The sequence below is a fragment of the Spea bombifrons genome, chromosome 12 (assembly GCF_027358695.1).
Source record: "Spea bombifrons isolate aSpeBom1 chromosome 12, aSpeBom1.2.pri, whole genome shotgun sequence".
NCBI classification, from domain to species: domain Eukaryota; kingdom Metazoa; phylum Chordata; class Amphibia; order Anura; family Pelobatidae; genus Spea; species Spea bombifrons.
The window spans coordinates 26,794,257-26,816,973 of record NC_071098.1 but is presented as its reverse complement, the minus strand read 5'-3'; the positions used below and the strand labels follow the sequence as shown (position 1 = coordinate 26,816,973).

The 22,717-nt window shown below is 42.8% G+C and overlaps 3 protein-coding genes across 3 annotated transcripts; all 3 read right to left on the bottom strand.

Moving 5' to 3' along the window:
- Positions 1 to 1,575: 1,575 nt before the first annotated feature.
- On the bottom strand, positions 1,576 to 6,265 carry LOC128470365 (trans-1,2-dihydrobenzene-1,2-diol dehydrogenase-like). The gene is made up of 7 exons (XM_053452244.1): positions 6,119 to 6,265; positions 5,067 to 5,178; positions 4,059 to 4,222; positions 3,502 to 3,754; positions 2,877 to 3,001; positions 1,856 to 2,006; positions 1,576 to 1,776 (listed from the first exon to the last, which is right to left on the bottom strand). Exons 1-7 carry the CDS (start codon positions 6,206 to 6,208, stop codon positions 1,667 to 1,669), a joined length of 1,005 nt encoding a protein of 334 aa, XP_053308219.1. The 5' UTR covers positions 6,209 to 6,265; the 3' UTR covers positions 1,576 to 1,666.
- A 1,355-nt stretch (positions 6,266 to 7,620) lies between these two features.
- Positions 7,621 to 12,457, bottom strand: LOC128470210 (trans-1,2-dihydrobenzene-1,2-diol dehydrogenase-like). Its single transcript, XM_053452059.1, has 7 exons — positions 12,332 to 12,457; positions 11,164 to 11,275; positions 10,299 to 10,462; positions 9,139 to 9,391; positions 8,938 to 9,062; positions 8,021 to 8,171; positions 7,621 to 7,816 (listed from the first exon to the last, which is right to left on the bottom strand). The coding sequence occupies exons 1-7, from the start codon at positions 12,419 to 12,421 to the stop codon at positions 7,707 to 7,709; spliced, it is 1,005 nt and encodes a 334-aa protein (XP_053308034.1). The 5' UTR covers positions 12,422 to 12,457; the 3' UTR covers positions 7,621 to 7,706.
- Positions 12,458 to 18,130: 5,673 nt separating this feature from the next.
- Positions 18,131 to 22,659, bottom strand: LOC128470243 (trans-1,2-dihydrobenzene-1,2-diol dehydrogenase-like). The gene is made up of 7 exons (XM_053452102.1): positions 22,533 to 22,659; positions 21,302 to 21,413; positions 20,515 to 20,678; positions 19,538 to 19,790; positions 19,337 to 19,461; positions 18,531 to 18,681; positions 18,131 to 18,326 (listed from the first exon to the last, which is right to left on the bottom strand). The coding sequence occupies exons 1-7, from the start codon at positions 22,620 to 22,622 to the stop codon at positions 18,217 to 18,219; spliced, it is 1,005 nt and encodes a 334-aa protein (XP_053308077.1). The 5' UTR covers positions 22,623 to 22,659; the 3' UTR covers positions 18,131 to 18,216.
- Between the last annotated feature and the right edge of the window lie 58 nt (positions 22,660 to 22,717).

The following is a 22,717-nucleotide window of genomic DNA, read 5'->3' as shown; positions in this document are numbered from 1 at the left end:
GTGGTTTAGGTAGCTAAGTATTGAAAGCTTTTCTTTGTACATGGAGGTGATGTCTCATCAACCATGGCTACAGTATAAAAACTATTAGACTCCCAAATAAAGACACTCATCCACATACCCAGAGAAAACCTCCTGAGGTACCAGCAGCCACAAAAGAGATCGAATACCATTAGTGGTCACCTATAATCCACAAATTGAAGCCCTGGGAAAGATCTCAAAGGAATTACAGGAAACCTTGCACACTGATGGAAGACTTCAGACAATATTCCCACATCCCCCACTGCTCTCATTCAAACAGCCTCCCAATCTCAATGTATAGTGAAGAGCACCCTTCACAGGCGAACAGCAAATGGTACCTCTCCCTGCCAACAAAAGAGATGCGAGACCTGTGCACACATCCTTCACACAGATGAAGTACAGATACCAGGCTCTCACACCACAAAATCAATGGGTACTTTACGTGCAAATCATCTAACGTGGTGTACCTCATCATGTGTGCTAGATACCCAACAGCGATGTGCGTGGGGGGGGGGGGAGAACAGGCCATGCATTACACAAACTGTTTAATTCCCACAGACACACCATCAAAATAATAGATACACCTGTTGGAGAACACTTCTGTCAGCCTGGACACAGCATTTGGGATGTGAAGCTGTCAGTACTGATGGGATCGTTCCGCACCCAGAGGGAGAGGAAAATATGGGAGGTCAAACTAATATACTGTTTTAATACCCTACTCACTGGCCTCAATAGAGACAGAGAATTAATCTCCCATTATAAGATTATAAACCATTAATCCATAACCAAGTTATTCCTGGGAACATTTGACACCTTCATGGATCTGGCATATGTCAAATGGTTTTATGGCCCCTCTAACCAGGGGGTAAACCGACCAAAGATGCTCTGACTGAACTTTCTCTGTATTAGATCTCTGCCCAGCTAGTTGTCTCTGGTCTAGATTCTTGTGCTTCACAAATGGATTAGATGCTACCAGAAATGAGAATTTTAGTTTAGTTCAAGACAGGTTGGGAAACTAAAAGTTTTGCCACTGACTAGCCTTTGATATAGAATACCTAAATCAAATAGAGCACCAGCTCAGACCATATATTAGATTGAATGGCAAGTAAAAGTCCAGTGGAGCACCCACTCCAACTACCAAGCAAGACCTAAGGTGAAAAGCTGGCACTCCATGAAGATGAATTAAACAATGCGTTGCTGCAATATAATTCCTTTATTTGGGTTTGTAGTCCTATAATTTATAGTATCAAAAATATAACGCAAATACCAAAAAACATTCCAGCCCCTAGCCCAGGGAATCTGCTCAAAAATGAGCTTTTGATAAAGCGCCTTCGGTGCGAAACACGTTAAGCAGATTCCTTGTTCTAGGGGCTGGTTTGTTTTTGTTATTTTTTCTCTGCTTTGTTTGATACTATACATTTTTAATACGGGGCTATGAACCCAAATAAAGGAATTATATTTCAGCAACTCGAGTCTTTCCTCTTCATTGCGTGCCAGCGTCTCACCTTTTGTCTTGATGTAACAATTGAATTTAAAACAAGAAACAATATATATAGGTAATTTTACTACATGTTTATTGAGCCTTCTGCGTTGGGTTAATTGTGGTTTTAGTCCAGTTTCTGTGTCCTCCGGTCAGTGGTTTAGTAAATCAGACTTGATCCTGAGGGTATGTAACACCAATTTGCTTGCGGATTTCATCCATAATGCTGACCAACAGCTTGCTGTCTTCCCAACTCATAACCGGGCTTTCTTTCAATCCTGCGACACCAAGACAATCTCTCCTTATTTACTTCCTAAAGGTAGAATAATATCGCACACCCTATGTGATTTTAATTACCTTTCAATAGACACTGGCGGACGTGTTCTGCTTCATAACTCAGCCCTGTGCTGTTAATAAAATGGATGTTCTTTGTAGTCGGGGGAAGGGGGAATTGGGTTTCTTTTCCATTGACGATGAGTGAAGTTGGGCACCACATCAATGAAGGAATCTAGCAGAAGAGAAGGCAGATATTCCAAATACTATATCCAGGCATCAAACCACGAGTGGACCTCCATTGTATTAACGCATGATTCCTCACTGATGGTGCTTCCTGGAGCTCACGTGAGGTTCAGATAAACCCGGGTCATTCCAGAACAGCCTAATGCTAACCTGAGTCTAGCAAGTTTGCCAACATTTGATCTCTTGGGGTAAATAATAATTGAAATAAAGGGGACTAGGGTAAAAAAAAGTGGGTGGACATTGGATGGTGAATTTGCTGAAAGATCTTACCAAAGTAGGAACCAAGTGCGTTGAAGGTGTCCTTCAACATCTTCACCAAAGTTTTGGAACTATAAGTGGTCTAAAAAACCTATATATACACATTTTTGTAAAGGACCATTAGCATTCTTGATACCAGAGGGAGAATTACATACCTCCCAACTGTCCCGTCCAGGAGCTGTAGGGTACAGGGATTGTGGGCCAGTTATGGAGATCAGAAGATTACAAAATTATGGGGGTCTATGTTTTTGTGGCTCAGACCTCGACCACAGGTCATATATTCTGCCTCGTGATATGGGGATCCGAGGTAAGTCCATCTTCTTGCCCCGGGCTGCACCTCTAGCCCTGTGTATCGTGTCTGTGTGTGAAGGTATAGAGCTGTGCCATGTTAGCCATAGAAAGAAAGAACGCTAATCTGGTAAAGATGATACCATTATTGGGTAATCATTCTACAGAAAGGCCGATAAAGGCATCGTCTTTACCAAATTTGCTTTCTCTAATCGTCTACGATTCAAATGCTGATGTCCTTGTTAAGGATAACCGGGCAGCGTTGCATTAAGCGGCATCTTAGACACAGTTTGCCTAATGGATACATGAGTACCTGAATATTTCCTTTAGTGCCGGTAATTGCCGCTTGGTTGGGCAGCGTAGTTACGATGGTACTTGTCAGGATGGCCTGGCGTTTCCTTGGATACTGGAGGATAATGCTCACCGTTTCATCCACTCCTAAAAAGATAAAGTGCTGGTAAATATGTATGTTTTACTGTTTAGTTCTCAAGAACAAAATGTAACAAAAAAAATCTGGGGGAGGGTAAAGGGCCACACAGGCCACATCCACTTGCCCCCACCGCCTGGTGCATCTCTATATATGTATACGGACGTGGAAGGGCTCTCGCTTTCTCCTTATATAGGAACTGGGCATGTCTGGGCAGGGCTAGGTCATTAGGGGTGTGGCTAGACCCTGGTGAGTGGGAAATATGGTGGTACTGTGCACAAAGTAGGCGGAGACTGGGCGGGACTAAACATCAATTCCCCCAACCTGATGCTCAAAAGGCTGCCCATCCGTCACCTGTAAGCCCAAGAGCCTCTGTGGCAAAACCAGGTGTGCGTGCGGTAATTCCCCCCCTGTATTTAAATGAACCATCGAGGAAGCCTCCGCCTAACAAATAATATTAACAGAGTTAGTGTTGAGGTTTATGAACTAGGATGAAAATGTAAAGATGTACCTGTTTCATGAAGGAAGCCTTTGGCTGTCACCGACTCCGGCTTCTCTCCATTAAATGCCATTAAGGCAAACTGAAGACAGTAGCAGCCGATATCCAGCAGCGCTCCCCCTCCGAGCTCCCGCTCCACCGCCCTCGGAACATCACACAAACTGTAGCCGAACTCGGCTCTCACAACCTTCACCTCTCCAATAGCGTCCTGACGCAGCAGGGAGCGGATCTGCTCATAAACCGGGAAGAAGCGACTCCAAAAAGCCTGAGAAGTTATGAAAAACATGATTTTAAGTCTGGAGGGTTTAGAAATTAAACTACGTTTCTTATCATGCATCTAGTTATTTAAATGTGAAATTCAGAAGACAAGGTGGAACAGCACCTTTAATGAGCATGCATAAGAATGGTAGCGCTGAATTGCTAAATAAATGATAAAAAAAGGATTTCTGGCAGGACATATACAAGTTTTGCCTGTTTAGGTTTTATTTTTTTTTAGGTTCACCATTAAGGTCCAATCCAAGGTGCAGAGGGGACAAAAAAAAAAATAATAATTCATAACCGCCACATACCTCCATTAAAAATACGTTATTCTTCCCAGCAGCGGAAATCATTTCCCCGACCTCCGCGGAGTTCATCGCCAGGGGTTTCTCGCACAGAACGTTCTTTCTGTTCTCCAGGAACATTAGGACGACATCACGGTGGACAGTGTGCAACACACCGACGTATACCACGTCTGGGGGAAACAAATGCACATTATTCATATATATATATATATATATATATATATATATATATATATATATATATATATATATATATACACACACATGTACATGCACACACACATACATACACTACCATTCAAAAGTTTTGGGTCTCTTAGAAATTTCCCTTGTTTTTTTTTAAAGAAAAGCACATTTTGTCCATTAAAACGTCATGAACCGGATCATAAATCCGGGGGGGCATCAGTTTCTTAATGCACTGCTTATTTTTTAACTCTGTATATATATCCTGTGAGTGTATTTTAGCCCGGGGGCGATTATTATTCTTATTGCCGCTTGTTCCGCTTCATGTGTTTGTTTTATTTTTATATGTTTGGACTATATTGAAGATTTTTGTCTATGAGGAGCTGAAGTACGCTTGCGTTGACAGAAGGCTTTCCTCTCCGTTGGGGTTTATTGATTGATTTATTACACCATGAGGTGTTCTTTTTATTTTATGTAAGTTTTTTGCGCCGTCTCATACCCTCCAGCATCTCAGGTGCCCAAACTGGGACACTATTTGTTTGGGGGGGATTGTTGGATGTGGGTTGCCCAGGCTTAGAGGTGCAGCCCAGGGCAAGAAGATGGCCTCGCCTCGGTTCCTCACATCACAACGAGGCAGAATATAAGAGCTGTAGACCCCAATAATTTTGTCAAGGCCTAACTGGCCCAAGATCCCTGTAGCCTACAGCATGAAAACGAGACAGTTGGGAGGTATGTAATCCTCTCTCTTGTATCAAGAACGCTAATGGTCCTTTACAAAAATGTGTGTTCATTAATACATCTAGAGGGGATGGGGTTAGTGATCGTTCTCACCAATGTCAGGGTCCTTGGCAAGTTCTTCATACGAGCCGTAAACTTTTGGAATCTTATGGGTATCGGCAAAATCTTTAGCACATTTCAGGTCTCTCGCTGCCACCGCCACAGCCTGACGAAAAGAAACACATTGAGGCCGGATTCAGGAGTCAATGTTCTACTTACCTTCACCGTGAACCTTCACCAGGAGATCAACCAGGCTGGTTAAATGCAAACTTCAGAGTTTCAAATAAAACAAGATGTTATTCTTTTAGACTTGTGAAGCTGCAGCTTCCACGGTCAGGTGTAGGAATGCTTGACACCAAAAAAATGGTGGACGATCGAGTAACGCCAGTCCAACCAGAATGACCATACATTGAGAAGGAGTCAGTCACCCCCACAGGTCGTTGCACTGTAACCTTTGGAATTAGAGAAGATCTCGTACAAAAAAAAAATATTTGCACTTATTTACGCCGAGTCTGCAGATTTATATCGGCCTCGGAGCCTGCAGACAAATTCTTCAAAAACTATGTCGGAAACCCAAAAAGTGTAGTTACAAGTTAAAGCCGACCTTTGCATTGCATTTAACCCTTTATTCCAGTCACTTCAAGGCTTAGTCGCTACAATCTTATTCTCACTAGGCTGGACTGTCCTGGTAAATTTGAGACTGTTGGCAGGTATGGTTGTTGTTTAAGCCACAATGCCGGATAATCAGTAATGTGCGTGAGCTCCCCTTTAAATTGGGGGCCAGCTGCAGAATGATTGACAGCATACAGTGGAGTATCCAGATTTCCTGGTAGTTTGGGGACTGTTCTCCTGTTATCTTTGGCCCTTTAGTGCCCAGAATGCTCACTGAAGTTTAAAATGAAAATTTAGCGCTAGAAGCTTAAGTGGAGGAGAACACAGACTATGAAAGGGGAGTGTGGGGTGGAGGACACAAGATGACTCATGAATGATTGTTAGCTCCTTGGGACAGTCCAGGAAGCATGGGTGTAAAGTTACCCTGAGAAGCCCCTATAGGGTCTAAGGGACCTTTGCTACAGTATCTGTAAGCACCATGAGCTTTGACCCACCTGATGGTCCTCAGCTGGAAGGGTCTCCAGGCCCACCATGAAGTCATGGCTGATTTTACCTGCAGAGCAGATTCCCCATTTTGTTGCCATAGCTGGAGAGAGTGACGGCTCGGGGGCTGAATGTCAGATCAGGGAGGGACAGTCTGACGCCGGCTGAGAGAGACAGTTCTTTTCACAGGACGGCGATGGTGGGGAGTGTCTAGATTAGCAAATCTCAAATACTGCTGACGAGCGGCAGTCAGAGCCAATGCCTGAACTCTGTGCCGTCTCTTCTACAGGCTTCTGGTGGAGGATACAATGTCCTTTTATATTATTAATATTATCTTTTATTTACTAAGCGCCAACAATATACGCAGTGCTTTACAATTTCAGTGGGGCAGTTAACACACATAACAAATATACATTAATACAAACAGATACACCGGAAAGAGGAGAACCCGGCCTGTGTGCTGCCATCTAGCCTTATGGTGCTTTTACACAAAGTAGACTTTTGAGGGCCCCGGCTCGAGAGCTTACAATCTAAAGGGAGTAGTCGGGGTAATTGAAAGAGGAGGGATGAAGAGAGGGAGCAGTAGGTCTCCGGTAGCAGTAATTAGGCTTAAGTGGCTCCAGTTCTGAATCCTCTCGGACATCAAACCCCCCTTTCCCTCTTAAATTAGGGGTGTCCCGTGACGACGGTGAGAACGCCCACTGACAGTTGAGTTTGTAGTCATAAAAGTAACAATAAATTATAATTTATGTTATAGCAGTTATTAAAATGTTGAATTGTTAGCACTGCTTCATATATTATATTATCGCATCCAGCATTTATCTTTTTCCCCCGAAATTTCAGATTTGGAGGTTTATTCACTAAAGCGGGAGTTTGCAGGCGTTGTAAATTCAATTAAAATATTTCATTATACTTTATGAACATGCCTGAGACTCACTCTCCCAGCATGCGCAAAGGCAAAGCTACCCCAAGATAAGGGGCAAGAAGTAATTGGAACCGGAGGCTCGGTAATCAGTTCCACAACCTTCTATGACAATGGCTTAGCAGGTCCTGTATAAAATATGTAAAACGTCTTATAGAAGACCCTTGCTAGGATTGCCCTGCTGTGTCTCTTCGGCTTTAGTGAATAAACCTTTATGTTTCTACAGGCTGTGAAAATCTGAGATTGTGCTATATTACCCAGAATCCCTATGACTCTTTGGACGATGTGGTGGGGACTGTCACCCAGACCGGTGGGCCTGATACGAAGACCAGTCATGAGAATCAACTAAATTCTTACATAACAGAAGCCTGGATTATGAAAAAAGTACTTTTTTGTGGAGGCGGAGACTATGGGGTTTTTTTTTCAGATTAGCTAATTCAGCCAATGAAAAGTCAGAAGCCCGCAAGAGGGTTCACCTTGAACTTGGTGGGATGGTGGCATTGGGTTCTGATCATAAGTATAGAAAAGGGAAAAGGAGAAAGTCCATGCAGCGCTTTTACATCAAATCCTGAAATATGAATAAAATCACTATTCTTTTTTATTTTTCAGCTTGTTCATTTTTATTTGTTTCCTTGGGTGCCGTCGAACTGCATTTTAAACTGATCCTCATTACACAATTAGGCTCGATCTTGAGGGAATGTGACTCCAAGCTGCTTGCGAACTTCTTCCATGATGGTGGCCAGGAGCTCGCTGTCTGCCAAGCTCATCAGTGGACTTTCCTTTAGTCCTGTAACATCACAAAGTGTCTCATCACTTAACGCCAGTCACACAACTACGAACAAGTCTACAACCTTCCCCCAATACGTAAAATATCTTATAGTGTTTCTGCTATGGCTACCAGTCCAATGAAGCCTGTGTCCACCTGACAATGTCCTTTGCCTACAACACAAAACCTGTCCCATCTAAGTCAGATCACCCCGCTTTTGATTACCTTTCAGGAGACACTGTCGCACATGCTCAGCTTCATAACTCAGCCCCGTGCTATTAGTAAAATTCATGGGTTTCGTAGAAGGGGGAAGAGGGAATTTGGTTTCTTTTCCATTGATGATGACGGAAGTTGGACACCACATGCATGATGGAACCTGGAAACAGGTTAGAATGAAATCATGAGTTATCTCATAGTTCTTAGATAGTAGATTACAATGTAATGTAACACTTTACACCCATGTGGTTAAAGCTTCCACCCACACTGCTGAATTTAACACTTTGGTACCAACGCAAGATTATAATTATAATTCCTAGTACTGTACAATGCCCAAACCTTTCCCAGTAATACCCATTTAATCATATTTTCTTGACATTTACAGTTTTCACTAGGAACACGTCTATGTCATGAGACACAGAATATAGTTTATCCGATTTACCTGCTAGAGGGTTCAAATATTGTTTTGCCCAATCAGAACACCACCTTTAATATACCCACACATAGGAAGAATAGTAGGTTTATTAAAGTTAAAGCCTCACCTCAACTTCCAGAAGCATGGAATCTGTATGGGTGGAATGTTTCGCTTTTAAAGTGCTCAATTTTGTAGAGTCCTACAGAACTTCAGATCCTAATCTGTTCTCTTCTTTACCTTAAAACCTAATACTTCACATTCACCTCCTTACCTCCCATCCCAACCATCCATGTTCCTTCATTAACCCACCAAACCTAACTTTCTCCTTTGTACCTCCTTTGAACTGTTACCCCAGTTTCTCTTCCTTACTTTCCATGTCTAACCTTTTCACTTGGTAGTGCGAAACGCAAAGGCATTTGGGGTCTACAAAGGCAGCCTCTTCTAGGATCACATCCATGAATTGTTATGAGAATTCGTGTTTTCCCCTCTCCTTTAAATATTTTTTGCGTACCTGAATCATCCCTTTAGACCCACATATGGCAGCTTGGTTTGGCATTGCAACCATCATGGTGGTAGTGAGGATGGCCTGGCGTTTTCCTGCATACTGTAGAATTATAGTCACAGTTTCGTCCACCCCTGTTAAAAAGAAGATCACATTACGGATCTGGTAATGAACAGGATTAGGTTAAAGTTTCTGCATTAAACTACTTACCAGTCTCATACAAGAAGCCTTTAGCTGTCACAGACTCTGGTCTCTCCCCATTAAACACCATCAACGCAAACTGGATACAGTAGCAACCGATTTCAAGAAGCGCCCCTCCTCCGAGCTCCTTCTCCACCGCTCGTGGAACGTGGTACAGGTTAGAACCAAATTCTGCCCTTACTACTTTCACATCTCCAATTCCCTTCTGAGATAATATGGTGCGGATTTCTTCGTACACCGGGAAGAAACGGCTCCAGACAGCCTATAAAAACCAAATTCATAATTAAACCAACACTTATAGTAGATTAGTTGTTAATTCTATTCCGTTCATGTTGAGTATCATCAAGGGTTGGACATTGTTGTCAACAGGTAAGTTAGAAAACCAGAGGCAGTACGATTAACATCTTTTCTCAACATGAGGTTTTGTTAAAATGTTTCTCATTTGATAACACTACTCATGTGATATGATCATAAAAATTACATTTATTAGAAGGTAAGTACCACCAGTGATCACTTCTAAGGTGGAACACCACTTTCCTTGTAGCTACTAATGACTATATTCTAATGTCTTGAAGACTTTGGTATAACAGAGCATCTCCTTTTCCAGCAAAGAACTCAGTTAGAGATGCCAAGGCTGCAGGACCGGTCCTCCTCGGCTTAGACTAGGGGTCTTTTAGTGACCTCCTAGTCATGGTCCTCAAGTCCCCAACATCCAAGCAGAATATACAACCATTAAAGTAATCAAAAACAAATTTTAAGTTTACTTTCTTAAAGCACAGAGCCACTTAAAGTTATATAGTCATGATATGCTCTAGTGAAACGATGCCTCTGCATCCCCCTTCAACATATGGGAGAAGGAGAAATGAGATCTGTGCCACCAAAGGTGACACAACCGGGAGTGCAACCCAGAGTAAAAATGAATAATATACTGTATATAATAACATTACATTGAACAATATAGAGAACCGATAATCTTATTATCTTTTATATAAAGGAAGTTGATTGGACCTGGGGATTGATGAGTGTCAAATCAGACAGTTCTCATAATGACCACCCCTTTTGGGTCAATATTTGAATGGGCGGGCTAGCTTGATATTACAGATTTTAGTTGGGAGAAAAATAGCTTATTTGTACAGACGTTAATATTAATCTTCGAGAGTGTAACTTGCCTCCATAAAGAACACATTGTATTTCCGGGCAGCTGCGGTAAGTTCCTTGACCTCCGCGGTGTTCATGGCCATTGGCTTTTCACACAATACATTCTTCCTATTCTTCAGGAACATCATGACCACATCCCGATGGACCGTGTGTAGGACACCGACGTGGATTATATCTGGGATTAAAGACAATGTAGAGGAGGATGGAAGCGCATTATAAACTATCCATTGTCCATAATCAGATACTTGATTGAGGAATGAACATTTTGAAACATCAGTACATTACATCATACTTATAGAGCACCAGCAGATTCCGTAGCTCTATTACTATAGAATATGAGCGACAATTAACAATAATAATAAAACTGACAATATACAAAGCTGTCAGTAAGATTAACAAATAAAAATACAGACCAATCCAAAAGGAGGAGAGAGCCCTGATCTTGGGTGCTTACAATCTATGAGGAGGTCTAGGGGGAATGAGACAGAAGGGGACCTATTAAATCTGTGTCTGCCCCCTGTTATTGGTGACAGCTGGTAACATAACAGATTGTTCTTGGAGCATCCTGCCGGTCCCGCAGCCCACCGCACGTTTGCTCTGTGTCTCTAATGGCCAGTTCTGTAGGAATCAGTCAGCTTTGAATTGATGTTGGATGACAGAACAAACAGGAATGGAAATCATGATATAGAAGGAGAAGATGTAGGCTGCACTCTGCTCCTTCTACTAGCCATGTTGTCCTCCTAGATAATTAAACTGTGAAAACTACCTTTATTTAAAGGTCATAGTTTAGATGTCTTGTGGTTCCATTAACTATTTAAATTTACTAGAATACAAAAAAACCTCCTCCCCGCTCCCCAGATTTGAATTTCATCTTACCAATGTTGGGGTCCTTGGCAAGCTCTTCATAGGATCCATAAGCCCTTGGAATGTTATGAGTTTGGGCAAAGTCTTTGGCGCGCTTCAGGTCCCTGGCTGCCACCGCCACAGCCTGTAGGGGGGAAATAAGAAGCTTCTTTGCTACAGGAATACAGCGGAAGGGATGTATATCTCTAATGGATCCAAGTATCGTTCAACTTCCCTCTAATATTTAAGACAATAAGACTTTGCACAGCACATTCTTTTGTGTACATGACAAGTGTTCCCGGAAAAAAATTCTACACGACTAAAGAATTATTTCTTGGATGAATTTGGGCATAATGCTTATTTAGTAACAAAATTGTTTAATTTAGAAGGTTAGGTGAACCTTGGACCACCTCTTGATATGGTCCTTGTGACAGGACCCCCTTTCCCCCCCGGCTGGGTACCTCCGTTGGAACCTTCATTCCTCGCTTACCAGCTCTCAAAAGAGCCGAGGAACATAATATATACGCCACCACCAGTCACCCAAACCATGAGCCGAAGCTTAGTGTAGAGTGAAGAACAAGAAGAACGGCACGCAGAGCAGGGAGTGCTGGCAATTCACTCCGTCATCGTGCAACACCAATGTAGAGTGAAACGGGAACTCTTTCTTCAGAGTCACACACAAGGTTTTTATACAGATAGAAATGAATTTCCAACATAATGGAATACAAAGGGAGGAGGGATGGAAAAAGACTGATTTAAACAACAAATTAGTGCACCATGGAGGGGGGGAGAGTCCGAAAATAAACTGATTTACTGAAATAATGGCTTGTCTCTTCCTGGTTGTATATCCTGTCAGCAAGTGATGAGAGAATATACTAATGGGGGTAGCTGAAAACACGGGTATAATACACAATAAATCATTATAAAACATCATCTGTGTTGGCAAAGTACAGGACCAATCCCAAATCAATATCAGCTCCGCAGTCCTCAGAGCCTGTGATAGGAAGGTTCCTCAGGTGTTCTGCAGCGCTCATTCATTTGTTTATTGATGTTTTTATTGTTATATTTATAATAAGCAAACACATGTAGAAAAATAATAGCACATGGGCTTTGAAGCAGTTTTAATTATCCCAAATCAAGACATGTGATCAAACTAGTAATCTCAATTAACTGAATCCCGACCTCTGAGTGTTTTACTCACCTGATGGTCCTCAGGTGGCAGGGTCGCCAGGGCCACCATGAAGTCATTGGCGATTTTTCCTACAGAGCAGATTCCCCATTTTGTAGCCATGGCCAGAGACAGTGACAGTGACAGCGACAGAGACAGCAACAGAGACAGCAACAGAGACAGCTTCTGGCAAACACGAAAGCTGACAGCGGGCTGTGATCCTCTATCCAAGTCTCTTCTTTATATTAGAAGAAACATGGGAGTGTCCAGCACGGGGGGGGGGACAACAAATCAGTTGTCTAGAAGAGCCAAGACTCGGGATGAATCCTCAGATCCGGTGTTTTATTATGTAACAGAATATGTTTGTATTCTAACCTCTTTATGACCGGATATTTTTCCATCCTACTGACCAAATGTTTTATTGCTATTTTTACTAAATGTTCAGTTATGAGTCCCCTTTTTATGTTTAATGCATCCACACAATTTAGCGTAGATAAGGCTTTCTGATTATATAATTCTTATACACATTCTTATACCTATAGACTGTCTTTTGGTATGAATAATATTATATATATATTAAAAATAATAAAAGGCTGCCACTAATCTCTTATAATATATATTATATATATATATATACGGTATATAGAGAGAGATATCTATCTATCTATCTATCTATCTATCTATCTATCTATCTTTCTATCTATCTATCTATACTGTCCTGTTTTCCCTTAAACAAAAGAATTCACACAACAGGGATCACATTTTTCTCTTTATTCATTTCTTTACAAAAGCCACATCCACTTGCCCCCACTGCCTGGTGCATCTCTATGGGCGTGAGGGCAAATTAGGTAACTTCCTGAGTATGACGTGGAAGGGCTCTCGCTTTCTCCTTATATAGGAACTGGGCTTGTGTGGGCAGGGCTAGGTGTATCAGGGGTGTGGCTAGACCCTGGCGGGTGGGAAATATGGTGGTACTGTGTACAAAGTAGGCGGAGACTGGGCGGGGCTAAACATCAATTCCCCCAACCTGGTGCTCAAAAGGCTGCCCATCTGTCACCTGCAAGCCCAAGAGCCTCTGTGGCAAAACCAGGTGTGCGTGCGGTAATTCCCCCCCTGTATTTAAATGAACCATCGAGAAAGCCTCCGCCTAACAAATAATATTAACAGAGTTACTGTTGTGGTCTATGAACTAGGATGAAAATGTAAAGATGTACCCATTTCATGAAGGAAGCCTTTGGCTGTCACCGACTCTGGCTATTAATTATGATGTAATACAAATTAAGCATTGCCTCATAGCTAATGAAAACCTCTGGGACAAAAGTGCGGGTTCCGGGCGAAAAGAGGGATGCTTTTCCTTTACAGGACATGGTTAGAGGACTTGATAAGGGGTGAGGCTTTAGCAAGACTTTTCATGTGACTTTGTGATCTAGAGATCTAGTTATGTAACCAAGAAGGACGTATCGTACGCAACAAAGGAAGGGATTCTTTACAGTGAGGGCGGTAAAGGTACGGAATTCACTGCCGAGAGAGGAGGTTCAGATTTGAATTGATGTTGGATGACAAACAGGACTGGTAATCAGGATGAAGGAAAAGAAGATGTAGGCTGCACTCTGCTCCTTTTAATAGCCACATTGTCCTCCTAGATAATGAAACTGTGAAAACTACCTTTATTTAAAGGTCCACAGTCTTAGTTTAGATGTTTTGTGGTTTCCTGAGCTATTTAAATTCAAATTTAAATACAAAAAACTTTCGCCCCACTGCCCAAATTTGATTTTCATCTTACCAAGGGAAGGCAAGCTCTTCATAGGATCCATAAGCCCTTGAAATGTTATGAGTTCGGACAAAGTCTTTGGCGCACTTCAGGTCTCTGGCTACCACTATGGAAATAACCTTTCTTTTTTGTGTACATGACAAGCGTTCCCGGGAAAAAATTCTACATGACTAAAGAATAATTTCTTGGATGAATTAGGGCATAATGTTTATTTAGTAACACAATTGTTTAATTCAGAAGGTTAGGTGAACCGTGGAACACCGCATGATATGGTCCTTGTGACAGGACCCCCTTTCCACCCCGGCTGGGTACCTCCGTCGGAACATTCATTCCTCGCTTACCAAGCTCTCAAAAGAGCTGAGGAACATAATATATTTTCAACATAATGGAATACAAAGGGAGGAGGGATGGAAAAAGACTGATTTAAACAACAAATTAGTGCACCATGGAGGGGGGGGAGAGTCCGACAATTAACTGATTAAATGAAATAATGGCTTGTCTCTTCCTGGTTGCATATCCTGGCAGCAAGTGATGAGACAATATACTAATGGGGGTAGCTGAAAGGTATAATACACAATAAATCATTGTAAAACATCATCTGTGTTGGCAAAGTACAGAACCAATCCCAAATCAATATCAGGTCCACAGTCCTCAGAGCAGGGGCGGGCTGGGGGGCAATTGCCCCCCAGGCCTCCCTGAATCTAAATTAAGCGGCCGAGCCAGGGTCGTCTATAATGCGGTGCAAAAGCCCACAGCACCCGCGGTGGGCCTGCCATTCCGTAGACCGGCACACCGAGTTGCTATTGCAGCCTATGTGGCTGCGAGTTTTTAAGCAGCCAAAAGACACGCCGGCCGCTTTAAAATCATTAAGCTGCCGGCGTGCCTGCACCGTGCCGCCCAGTGCCACAGTGAGGCTCTTCGCCCCGCTCCTTTGTAGAAGCGATGTGCCGCTCAAGGGGGCGGAGTCACACGGATGAGCTCCTCGTGACAAGAAGAACACGTCGGAGGAGAGCAGTCTGCAGGGAAGGAAGCCAGCAAAAAAGTAAGTATTGAAAAAAAAATAGTTGAGGTGATAGGTGTAAGGGGACCAATACTGAATGGGGGGAGGTGCCTTGGGACAACAATTAAATACAAAAAGGGGGTGGCTGGGGGGTATAAGTATACAACAGGGTGGCTTGGGCATCACATAAATTAATACACATGTGGGGGCAATACACATGGGTACATTAACCAGAAAAGGGGGCATCAATACACAAGGGAGGGGGGCTGGCTGGGGACATCACATAAATCAATACACAAGGGTGTTGGGGAATAAATGCACAAAGGGGGCTGGCTGGGGGCACAAATGCACATGGGGCAATATACACGGGTGTGGGGGGAATACATTAAAACCAAAGTGGGACCTGGCTGGGGCATCAATACACAAGGGGGCAAACACACAAAAACAAACCAGCGTGGAAAGCATTTTTCATGCTTTGTGTAGATTAACCTGTACTGGTGTGTGTGTATGGTGTGTCGGTGTGGCAGAGCCCGTCCTGGTGTGTGTGTGTTTGGGTGTTGGAACGATAGCGACTGCCCTCGTGTGTGTGTGTTTGGTGTGCCGGTGTGTGTGTTTGGTGTGTCAGTGTGGCAGAGCCTGTCCTGGTATGTGTGTGTTTGGGTGTCTGTGTGGCAGAACCTCTCCTGGTGTGTGTGTGGGTGTCAGTGTGATAGAGCCTATCCTGGTGTTTGTCGGTGCGGCAGAGCCTGTTCTGGTGTGTGTGTTTGGGTGTCAGTGTGGCAGAGCATGTCCTGGTGTGTGTTTGGTATGCCAGTGTGGCAGAACCTGTCCTGGTATGTGTGTATTTGGGTGCCGGTGTGGCAGAGCCTGGTGTGTGTGTTTGGGTGTCGGTGTGGCAGAGCCTGTCCTGGTGTGTGTGTTTGGGTGTCAGTGTGGCAGAGCCTGTCCTGATGTGTGTGTTTGGTGTGTTGGTGTGGCAGAGCCTGTCCTGGTGTGTGTTTGGTGTGGCAGTGTGGCAGAGTCTGTACTGGTGTGTGTGTGTTTGGTGTGTGGGTATGACAGAGCCTGTCCTGGTGTGTGTGTTTGGGTGTCAGTGTGGTAGAATCTGTCCTGGTGTGTGTGTTTGGGTGTCAGTGTGGCAGAGCCAGTAAAGGTTTTCTGTTATTCACTCTGTTTCAGTCTGCATATTTTAGTAAAAAAGGATTAGTGGCTGTAAATTGTGGCTTCAGATGACCCGTGTATGTACTGTATGTACTGACTCCCAATCCCATCACATTACATCAATATGCGTTAGAAAATCAGGAAAATTGGGCATGGATGGTGGGCTGATTTGGTGGCGCAATGGGCCACTTGACTAGACTTACTCCCCAGGCCTTAGGCTGCCAGCTCTGCCCTGGCTCAGAGCCTCTAATATTTAGGAAATATGGTAAAACCTGTACTGGGGGAAAATCAGTAGAAACTGATGCCATGATTTTAAGGCTGGGATGGTTTAGACATTGATATGTACCAGTACCAGAAACTATATTTAGTAACATAAATGTGAAATTCACAAGACAAGGTGGAACAGCACCTTTAATGAGCATGCATAAGAATGGTAGTACTGAATGCAGTAGCCAACAAATACACATTATTTATATATATATATTTATATATATATATATATATATACACACACACACACACACACATGTACATGCACACACACACATACATACACTACCATTCAAAAGTTTTGGGTCTCTTAGAAATGTCCTTGTTTTTGAAAGAAAACCAAATTGTATCCATTAAAATAACTGTGTTAATGATGTAAATGACGACTGTAGCTGAAAACTGCTGATTTTTTAATTAAATCTCTTCATAGGCGTACAGAGTCCATTTATCACTCCCATCACTCCTGTGTTCCAATGGCCCTTTATCACTCCCATCACTCCTGTGTTCCAATGGCCCTTTATCACTCCCATCACAACTGTGTTGAAATGGCCCTTTATCACTCCCATCACTCCAGTGTTCCAATAGCCCTTTATCACTCCCATCACTCCTGTGTTCCAATGGCCCTTTATCACTGCCATCACTCCTGTGTTCCAGTGGCCCTTCATCACTCCCATCACTCCTGTGTCCAATGGCACGTTGTGTTCGCTGATCCAAGTTTAGTGTTAGTACAAATGACAGGCTATTATGATGAGCTTCCCACACTCGCTATACAAAACACATCAGTATGGGTTATATGGCTTCACTTCATCTGATGGGTCTCACACTCTGCTTCTCATAACATAAGCTCAGACAAACCATATGTCACATGTATAGGAAATAATTGATGGCCCCCCGATGTATGACTGTCCACGCCAGTCTGTAATGGTATTGGAATCCAATCCATTTTAAACGTATCATCCCATAGACAATGCGGCCTTGTGCTATCATTGTAGCATGCCTCCCAACTGTCCTGCTTTTCATGGGACAGTGCCAATCTTGCCACTCTATCTTGCTTTCCTACCGAGCTCTACCAAAAAGTGGGACAGGGCAGAGCACGGTAGGACAGTAGGATTTGGGACCGCAATCCCATGGTCCCGATTTGGCAAGAATGAGTAGAATTGTGCTCACACACAGTAGCACTGCCAGTTTGAGTGTCTACCTCCGTTGGCGGGTATGTAGGGACCCACAATTACCTATGTTTACCGAATGAGCTGGACCGTCTCACTCTAAAAGCCAGGAAGGGCTTCAGCTCTACTGAATTTTTTTTGTTCAGCCACCTATACCTAGAGTGAAAATGAACCACTGCCGCCCAGACCAGTCATGAGAATCAACTAAATTCTTACATAACAGAAGCCAGGATTATGAAAAAACATACTTTTTATGGGGAGGTGGAGACTATGGGGGGTTTTTTTAGCAGTTCCTGCAAGATCAGCTAATTCAGCCAATGAAAAGTCAGAAGCCTGCAAGAGGGTTCACCTTGAACTTGGTGGGATGTGAGCATTGGGTTCTGATCATAAGTATAGAAAAGGGAAAAGGAGAAAGTCCATGCAGCGCTTATACATCAAATCCTGAAATATGAATACAATCACTATTCTTTTTTATTTTTCAGCTTGTTCATTTTTATTTGTTTCCTTGGGTGCCGTCGAACTGCATTTTCAACTGATCCTCATTACACAATTAGGCTCGATCTTGAGGGAATGTGACTCCAAGCTGCTTGCGAACTTCTTCCATGATGGTGGCCAGGAGCTCGCTGTCTGCCAAGCTCATCAGTGGACTTTCCTTTAGTCCTGTAACATCACAAAGTGTCTCATCACTTAACGCCGGTCACACATCTACGAACAAGTCTACAACCTTGCCCCAATACGTAAAATATCTTAGAATGTTTCTGCTATGGCTACCAGCCCAATGAAGCCTGTGTCCACCTGACAACATCCTTTGCCTACAACACAAAACCTGTCCCATCTAAGTCAGATCACCCCGCTTTTGATTACCTTTCAGGAGACACTGTCGCACATGCTCAGCTTCATAACTCAGCCCCGTGCTATTAGTAAAATTCATGGGTTTCGTAGAAGGGGGAAGAGGGAATTTGGTTTCTTTTCCATTGATGATGACGGAAGTTGGACACCACATGCATGATGGAACCTGGAAACAGGTTAGAATGAAATCATGAGTTATCTCATAGTTCTTAGATAGTAGATTACAATGTAATGTGACACTTTACACCCATGTGGTTAAAGCTTCTGTTCCACCTACACTGCTGAATTTAACACTTTGGTACCAACGCAAGATTATAATTATCATTCCTAGTACTGTACAATGCCCAAACCTTCCCCAGAAATAACCATTTAATCATATTTTCTTGACATTTACAGTTTTCACTAGTACGTTTATTAAAGCTGAAGCCGCATCTCAGACTTCCAGAAGCATGAAATCTGTATAGGTGGAATGTTTCCCTTTTAAAGTTCTCAACTTTGTAGAGTCCTACAGAACTTCAGATCCTAATCTGTTCTCTTCTCTTCTTTACCTTAAAAGCTAATACTTCACATTCTCCTCCTTACCTCCCATCCCAACCATCCATGTTCCTTCATTAACCCACCAAACCTAACTTTCTCCTTTTTACCTCCAAGAACTGTTACCCCAGTTTCTCTTCCTTACTTTCCATGTCTAACCTTTTCACTTGGTAGTGTGAAACGCAAAGGCATTTGGGGTCTACAAAGGCAGCCTCTTCTAGGATTACATCCATGAATTGTTATGAGAATTTGTGTTTTCCCCTCTCCTTTAAATACTTTTTGCGTACCTGAATCATCCCTTTAGACCCGCATATGGCAGCTTGGTTTGGCATTGCAACCATCATGGTGGTAGTGAGGATGGCCTGGCGTTTTCCTGCATACTGTAGAATTATAGTCACAGTTTCGTCCACCCCTGTTAAAAAGAAGATCACATTACGGATCTGGTAATGAACAGGATTGCGTTACAGTTTCTGCATTAAACTACTCACCAGTCTCATACAAGAAGCCTTTAGCTGTCACAGACTCTGGTCTCTCCCCATTAAACACCATCAACGCAAACTGGATACAGTAGCAACCGATATCAAGAAGCGCCCCTCCTCCGAGCTCCTTTTCCACCGCTCGTGGAACGTGGTACTGGTTAGAACCAAATTCCGCCCTTACTACTTTCACATCTCCAATTCCCTTCTGAGATAATATGGTGCGGATTTCTTCGTACACCGGGAAGAAACGGCCCCAGACAGCCTATAAAAACCAAGTTCATATTCACCTTAACAATTCATTATGTGATATGATCATAAAAATTTCACTTATTAGAAGGTAAGTACCACCAGTGATCACTTCTAAGGTGGAACGCCACTTTCCTTGTAGCTACTAATGACTATATGTCTTGAAGACTTTGGTATAACAGAGCATCTCCCTTTCCAACAAAGAACTCAGTTAGAGATGCCAAGGATGCAGGACCGGTCCTCCTCGGCTTAGACTAGGGGTATTTTAGTGACCTCCCAATCATGGTCCTCAAGTCACCAACATCCAAGCAGAGTACACAACCATTAAAGTAGATGAACAAGTCATTTACAAACACATTTTAAGTTTACTTTACATTGAACAATATACACAATTGATAATCTTATAATCTTTTATATAAAGGACGTTAATTGGACCTGGGGAGTAATGAGTGTCAAATCAGACAGTTCTCATAATGACCACCCCTTTTGGGTCAATGTTTGTCTGGGTGGACTGGCTTGTTATTACAGAATTTATTTGGGAGAAAAATTGTTTTCTTCTATAGACGTTACTCAGTTTTGAACTGGATTTGAAATTTTCATACAAGAACATGTTTCACGGAAATGCCCCCCACCCCCGCCCCATTGTAATAGAGAATAACTGGTATTAATAGAACATTTTGATTTGAATGTAACAAAATCATTGTCATCGTATAATATTGATCTTCGAGAGTGTAACCTGCCTCCATAAAGAACACGTTGTATTTCCGGGCAGCTGCGGTAAGTTCCTTGACCTCCGCGGTGTTCATGGCCATCGGCTTTTCACACAATACATTCTTCCTATTCTTCAGGAACATCATGACCACATCCCGATGGACCGTGTGTAGGACACCGACGTGGATTATATCTGGGATTAAAGACAATGTAGAGGAGGATGGAAGCGCCATTATAAACTATCCATTGTCCATAATCAGATACTTGATTGAGGAATTAACATTTTGTAACATCCGTACATCATATCTTACTTATAGAGCACCAGCAGATTTCGTAGCTCTATTACTATAGAATATGAGCGACAATTAACAATAATAATAGAATTGACAATAACATTGGTTACAGCTGGTAACATAGCAGATTGTTCTTAGAGCATCCTGCTAGTAAGCAAGGATCTCTGTGTGTTTTGGCCCACACTCCGTCTACAGCCACCTATCCACTAGTCCCGCAGCCCTCCAGTGCTCCAGTGCCCAGTTTGAGCATATAGCTAGCCAGTTCTGTAGGAATCAGTCAGCTTTGAATTGATGTTGGATGACAAACAGGACTGGTAATCAGGATGAAGAAGGAGAAGATGTAGGCTGCACTCTGCTCCTTCTTCTAGCCACGTTGTCCTCCTAGATAATGAAACTGCGAAAACTACCTTTTTTTAAAGGTCCAACGTCTTAGTTTAGATGTCTTGTGGTTTCCTGAGGTATTTAAATTCACTAGAGTACAAAAAACCTTCTCCCCGCTCCCCAGATTTGAATTTCATCTTACCAATGTTGGGGTCCTTGGCAAGCTCTTCATAGGATCCATAAGCCCTTGGAATGTTATGAGTTCGGGCAAAGTCTTTGGCGCGCTTCAGGTCCCTGGCTGCCACCGCCACAGCCTATAGAGGGGAAACAAAAAGCTTCTTTGCTACAGGAATACAGCGGAAGGGATGTATATGTCTAATGGATCCAAGTATTGTTCAACTTCCCTCTAATATTTAAGACAATAAGACTTAGCACATGTTTTTTAATCTTTCCTCTGGAACCCTAATCACATAAAATGAACACAAAAACATTTAAGAAGCATTTTCAGTTTCTATGGCAATAACCTATCAGCGCATTCTTTTGTGTACATGACAAGTGTTTCCAGGGAAAACATTCTACATAACTAAAGAATTATTTCTTGGATGAATTTGGGCATAATGCTTATTTAGTAACTAAATAGTTTCATTTAGAAGGTTAGGTGAACCGTGGAGCACCGCTTATGGTCCTTGTGACAGGACCTCCTTGTACAGGAACTCCTTCTTCGGAGTCACACACAAGGTTTTTATACAGACAGAAATGAATTTCCAACATAATGGAATACAAAGGGAGGAGGGAAGGAAAAATACTGATTTAAACAACAAATTAGTGCACCATGGAGGGGGGGGGGGGGGTCCGACAATAAACTGATTAACTGAAATAATGGCTTCTCTCTTCCTGATTGCATGTCCTGTCAGCAAGCGATGAGACAATAAACTAATGGGGGTAGCTGAAAACATGGGTATAATACACAATAAATCATTATAAAACATCATCTGTGTTGGCAAAGTACAGGACCAATCCCAAATCAATATCAGCTCCGCAGTCCTCAGAGCCTGTAATATTTAGGAAATATGCTAAAACCTGTACCGGGGGTAAAATCAGTAGAACCTGACCCCCTGTACCTACACTAAGTACGGTAAGTCTTTAGAAGGCCAGGGCCCATAGTCGGTAGGGAGGAGGCTAGCCACCAGCCCTCTCCAGAAGCCCCAGTGACCGAAGGTTCCTCAAGTCTTCTGCAGCGCTCATTCATTCGTTTATTGATATTTTTATTGTTATATTTACAACAAGCAAACACATGTAGAAAAATAATAGCAATACTAGCTTCAAAGTAGTTTTGTTGTGCTTTTATTTTCCCCAAATCAAGACATTTGATCAAACTATTGATCTATGTAATCTCAACTAATCGAATCCCGACCTCTGAGTGTTTTACTCACCTGATGGTCCTCAGGTGGCAGGGTCGCCAGGGCCACCATGAAGTCATTGGCGATTTTTCCTACAGAGCAGATTCCCCATTTTGTAGCCATGGCCAGAGACAGCGACAGAGACAGAGACAGCGATAGAGACAGCGACAGAGACAGAGACAGCTTCTGGCAAACACGAAAGCTGACAGCGGGCTGTG

Bases quoted from the DNA above. Each gene is read 5' to 3' on its own strand.
- LOC128470210 (XM_053452059.1), bottom strand. From the start codon at position 12,421: ATGGCTACAAAATGGGGAATCTGCTCTGTAGGAAAAATCGCCAATGAC. The intron at 8,172-8,937 runs GTACGCAAAAAA...ACCTGTTTCCAG, and splicing joins GGTCTAAAGGGATGATTCAG to GTTCCATCATGCATGTGGTG. The intron at 7,817-8,020 runs GTAATCAAAAGC...GTGATGTTACAG, and splicing joins GCGACAGTGTCTCCTGAAAG to GACTAAAGGAAAGTCCACTG.
- LOC128470243 (XM_053452102.1), bottom strand. From the start codon at position 22,622: ATGGCTACAAAATGGGGAATCTGCTCTGTAGGAAAAATCGCCAATGAC. The intron at 21,414-22,532 runs GTGAGTAAAACA...TCCCCTCTATAG, and splicing joins TGCCACCTGAGGACCATCAG to GCTGTGGCGGTGGCAGCCAG. The intron at 18,327-18,530 runs GTAATCAAAAGC...GTGATGTTACAG, and splicing joins GCGACAGTGTCTCCTGAAAG to GACTAAAGGAAAGTCCACTG.
- LOC128470365 (XM_053452244.1), bottom strand. From the start codon at position 6,208: ATGGCAACAAAATGGGGAATCTGCTCTGCAGGTAAAATCAGCCATGAC. The intron at 5,179-6,118 runs GTGGGTCAAAGC...TCTTTTCGTCAG, and splicing joins TTCCAGCTGAGGACCATCAG to GCTGTGGCGGTGGCAGCGAG. The intron at 3,002-3,501 runs GTACATCTTTAC...TTATCTTTTTAG, and splicing joins AGGCTTCCTTCATGAAACAG to GAGTGGATGAAACGGTGAGC.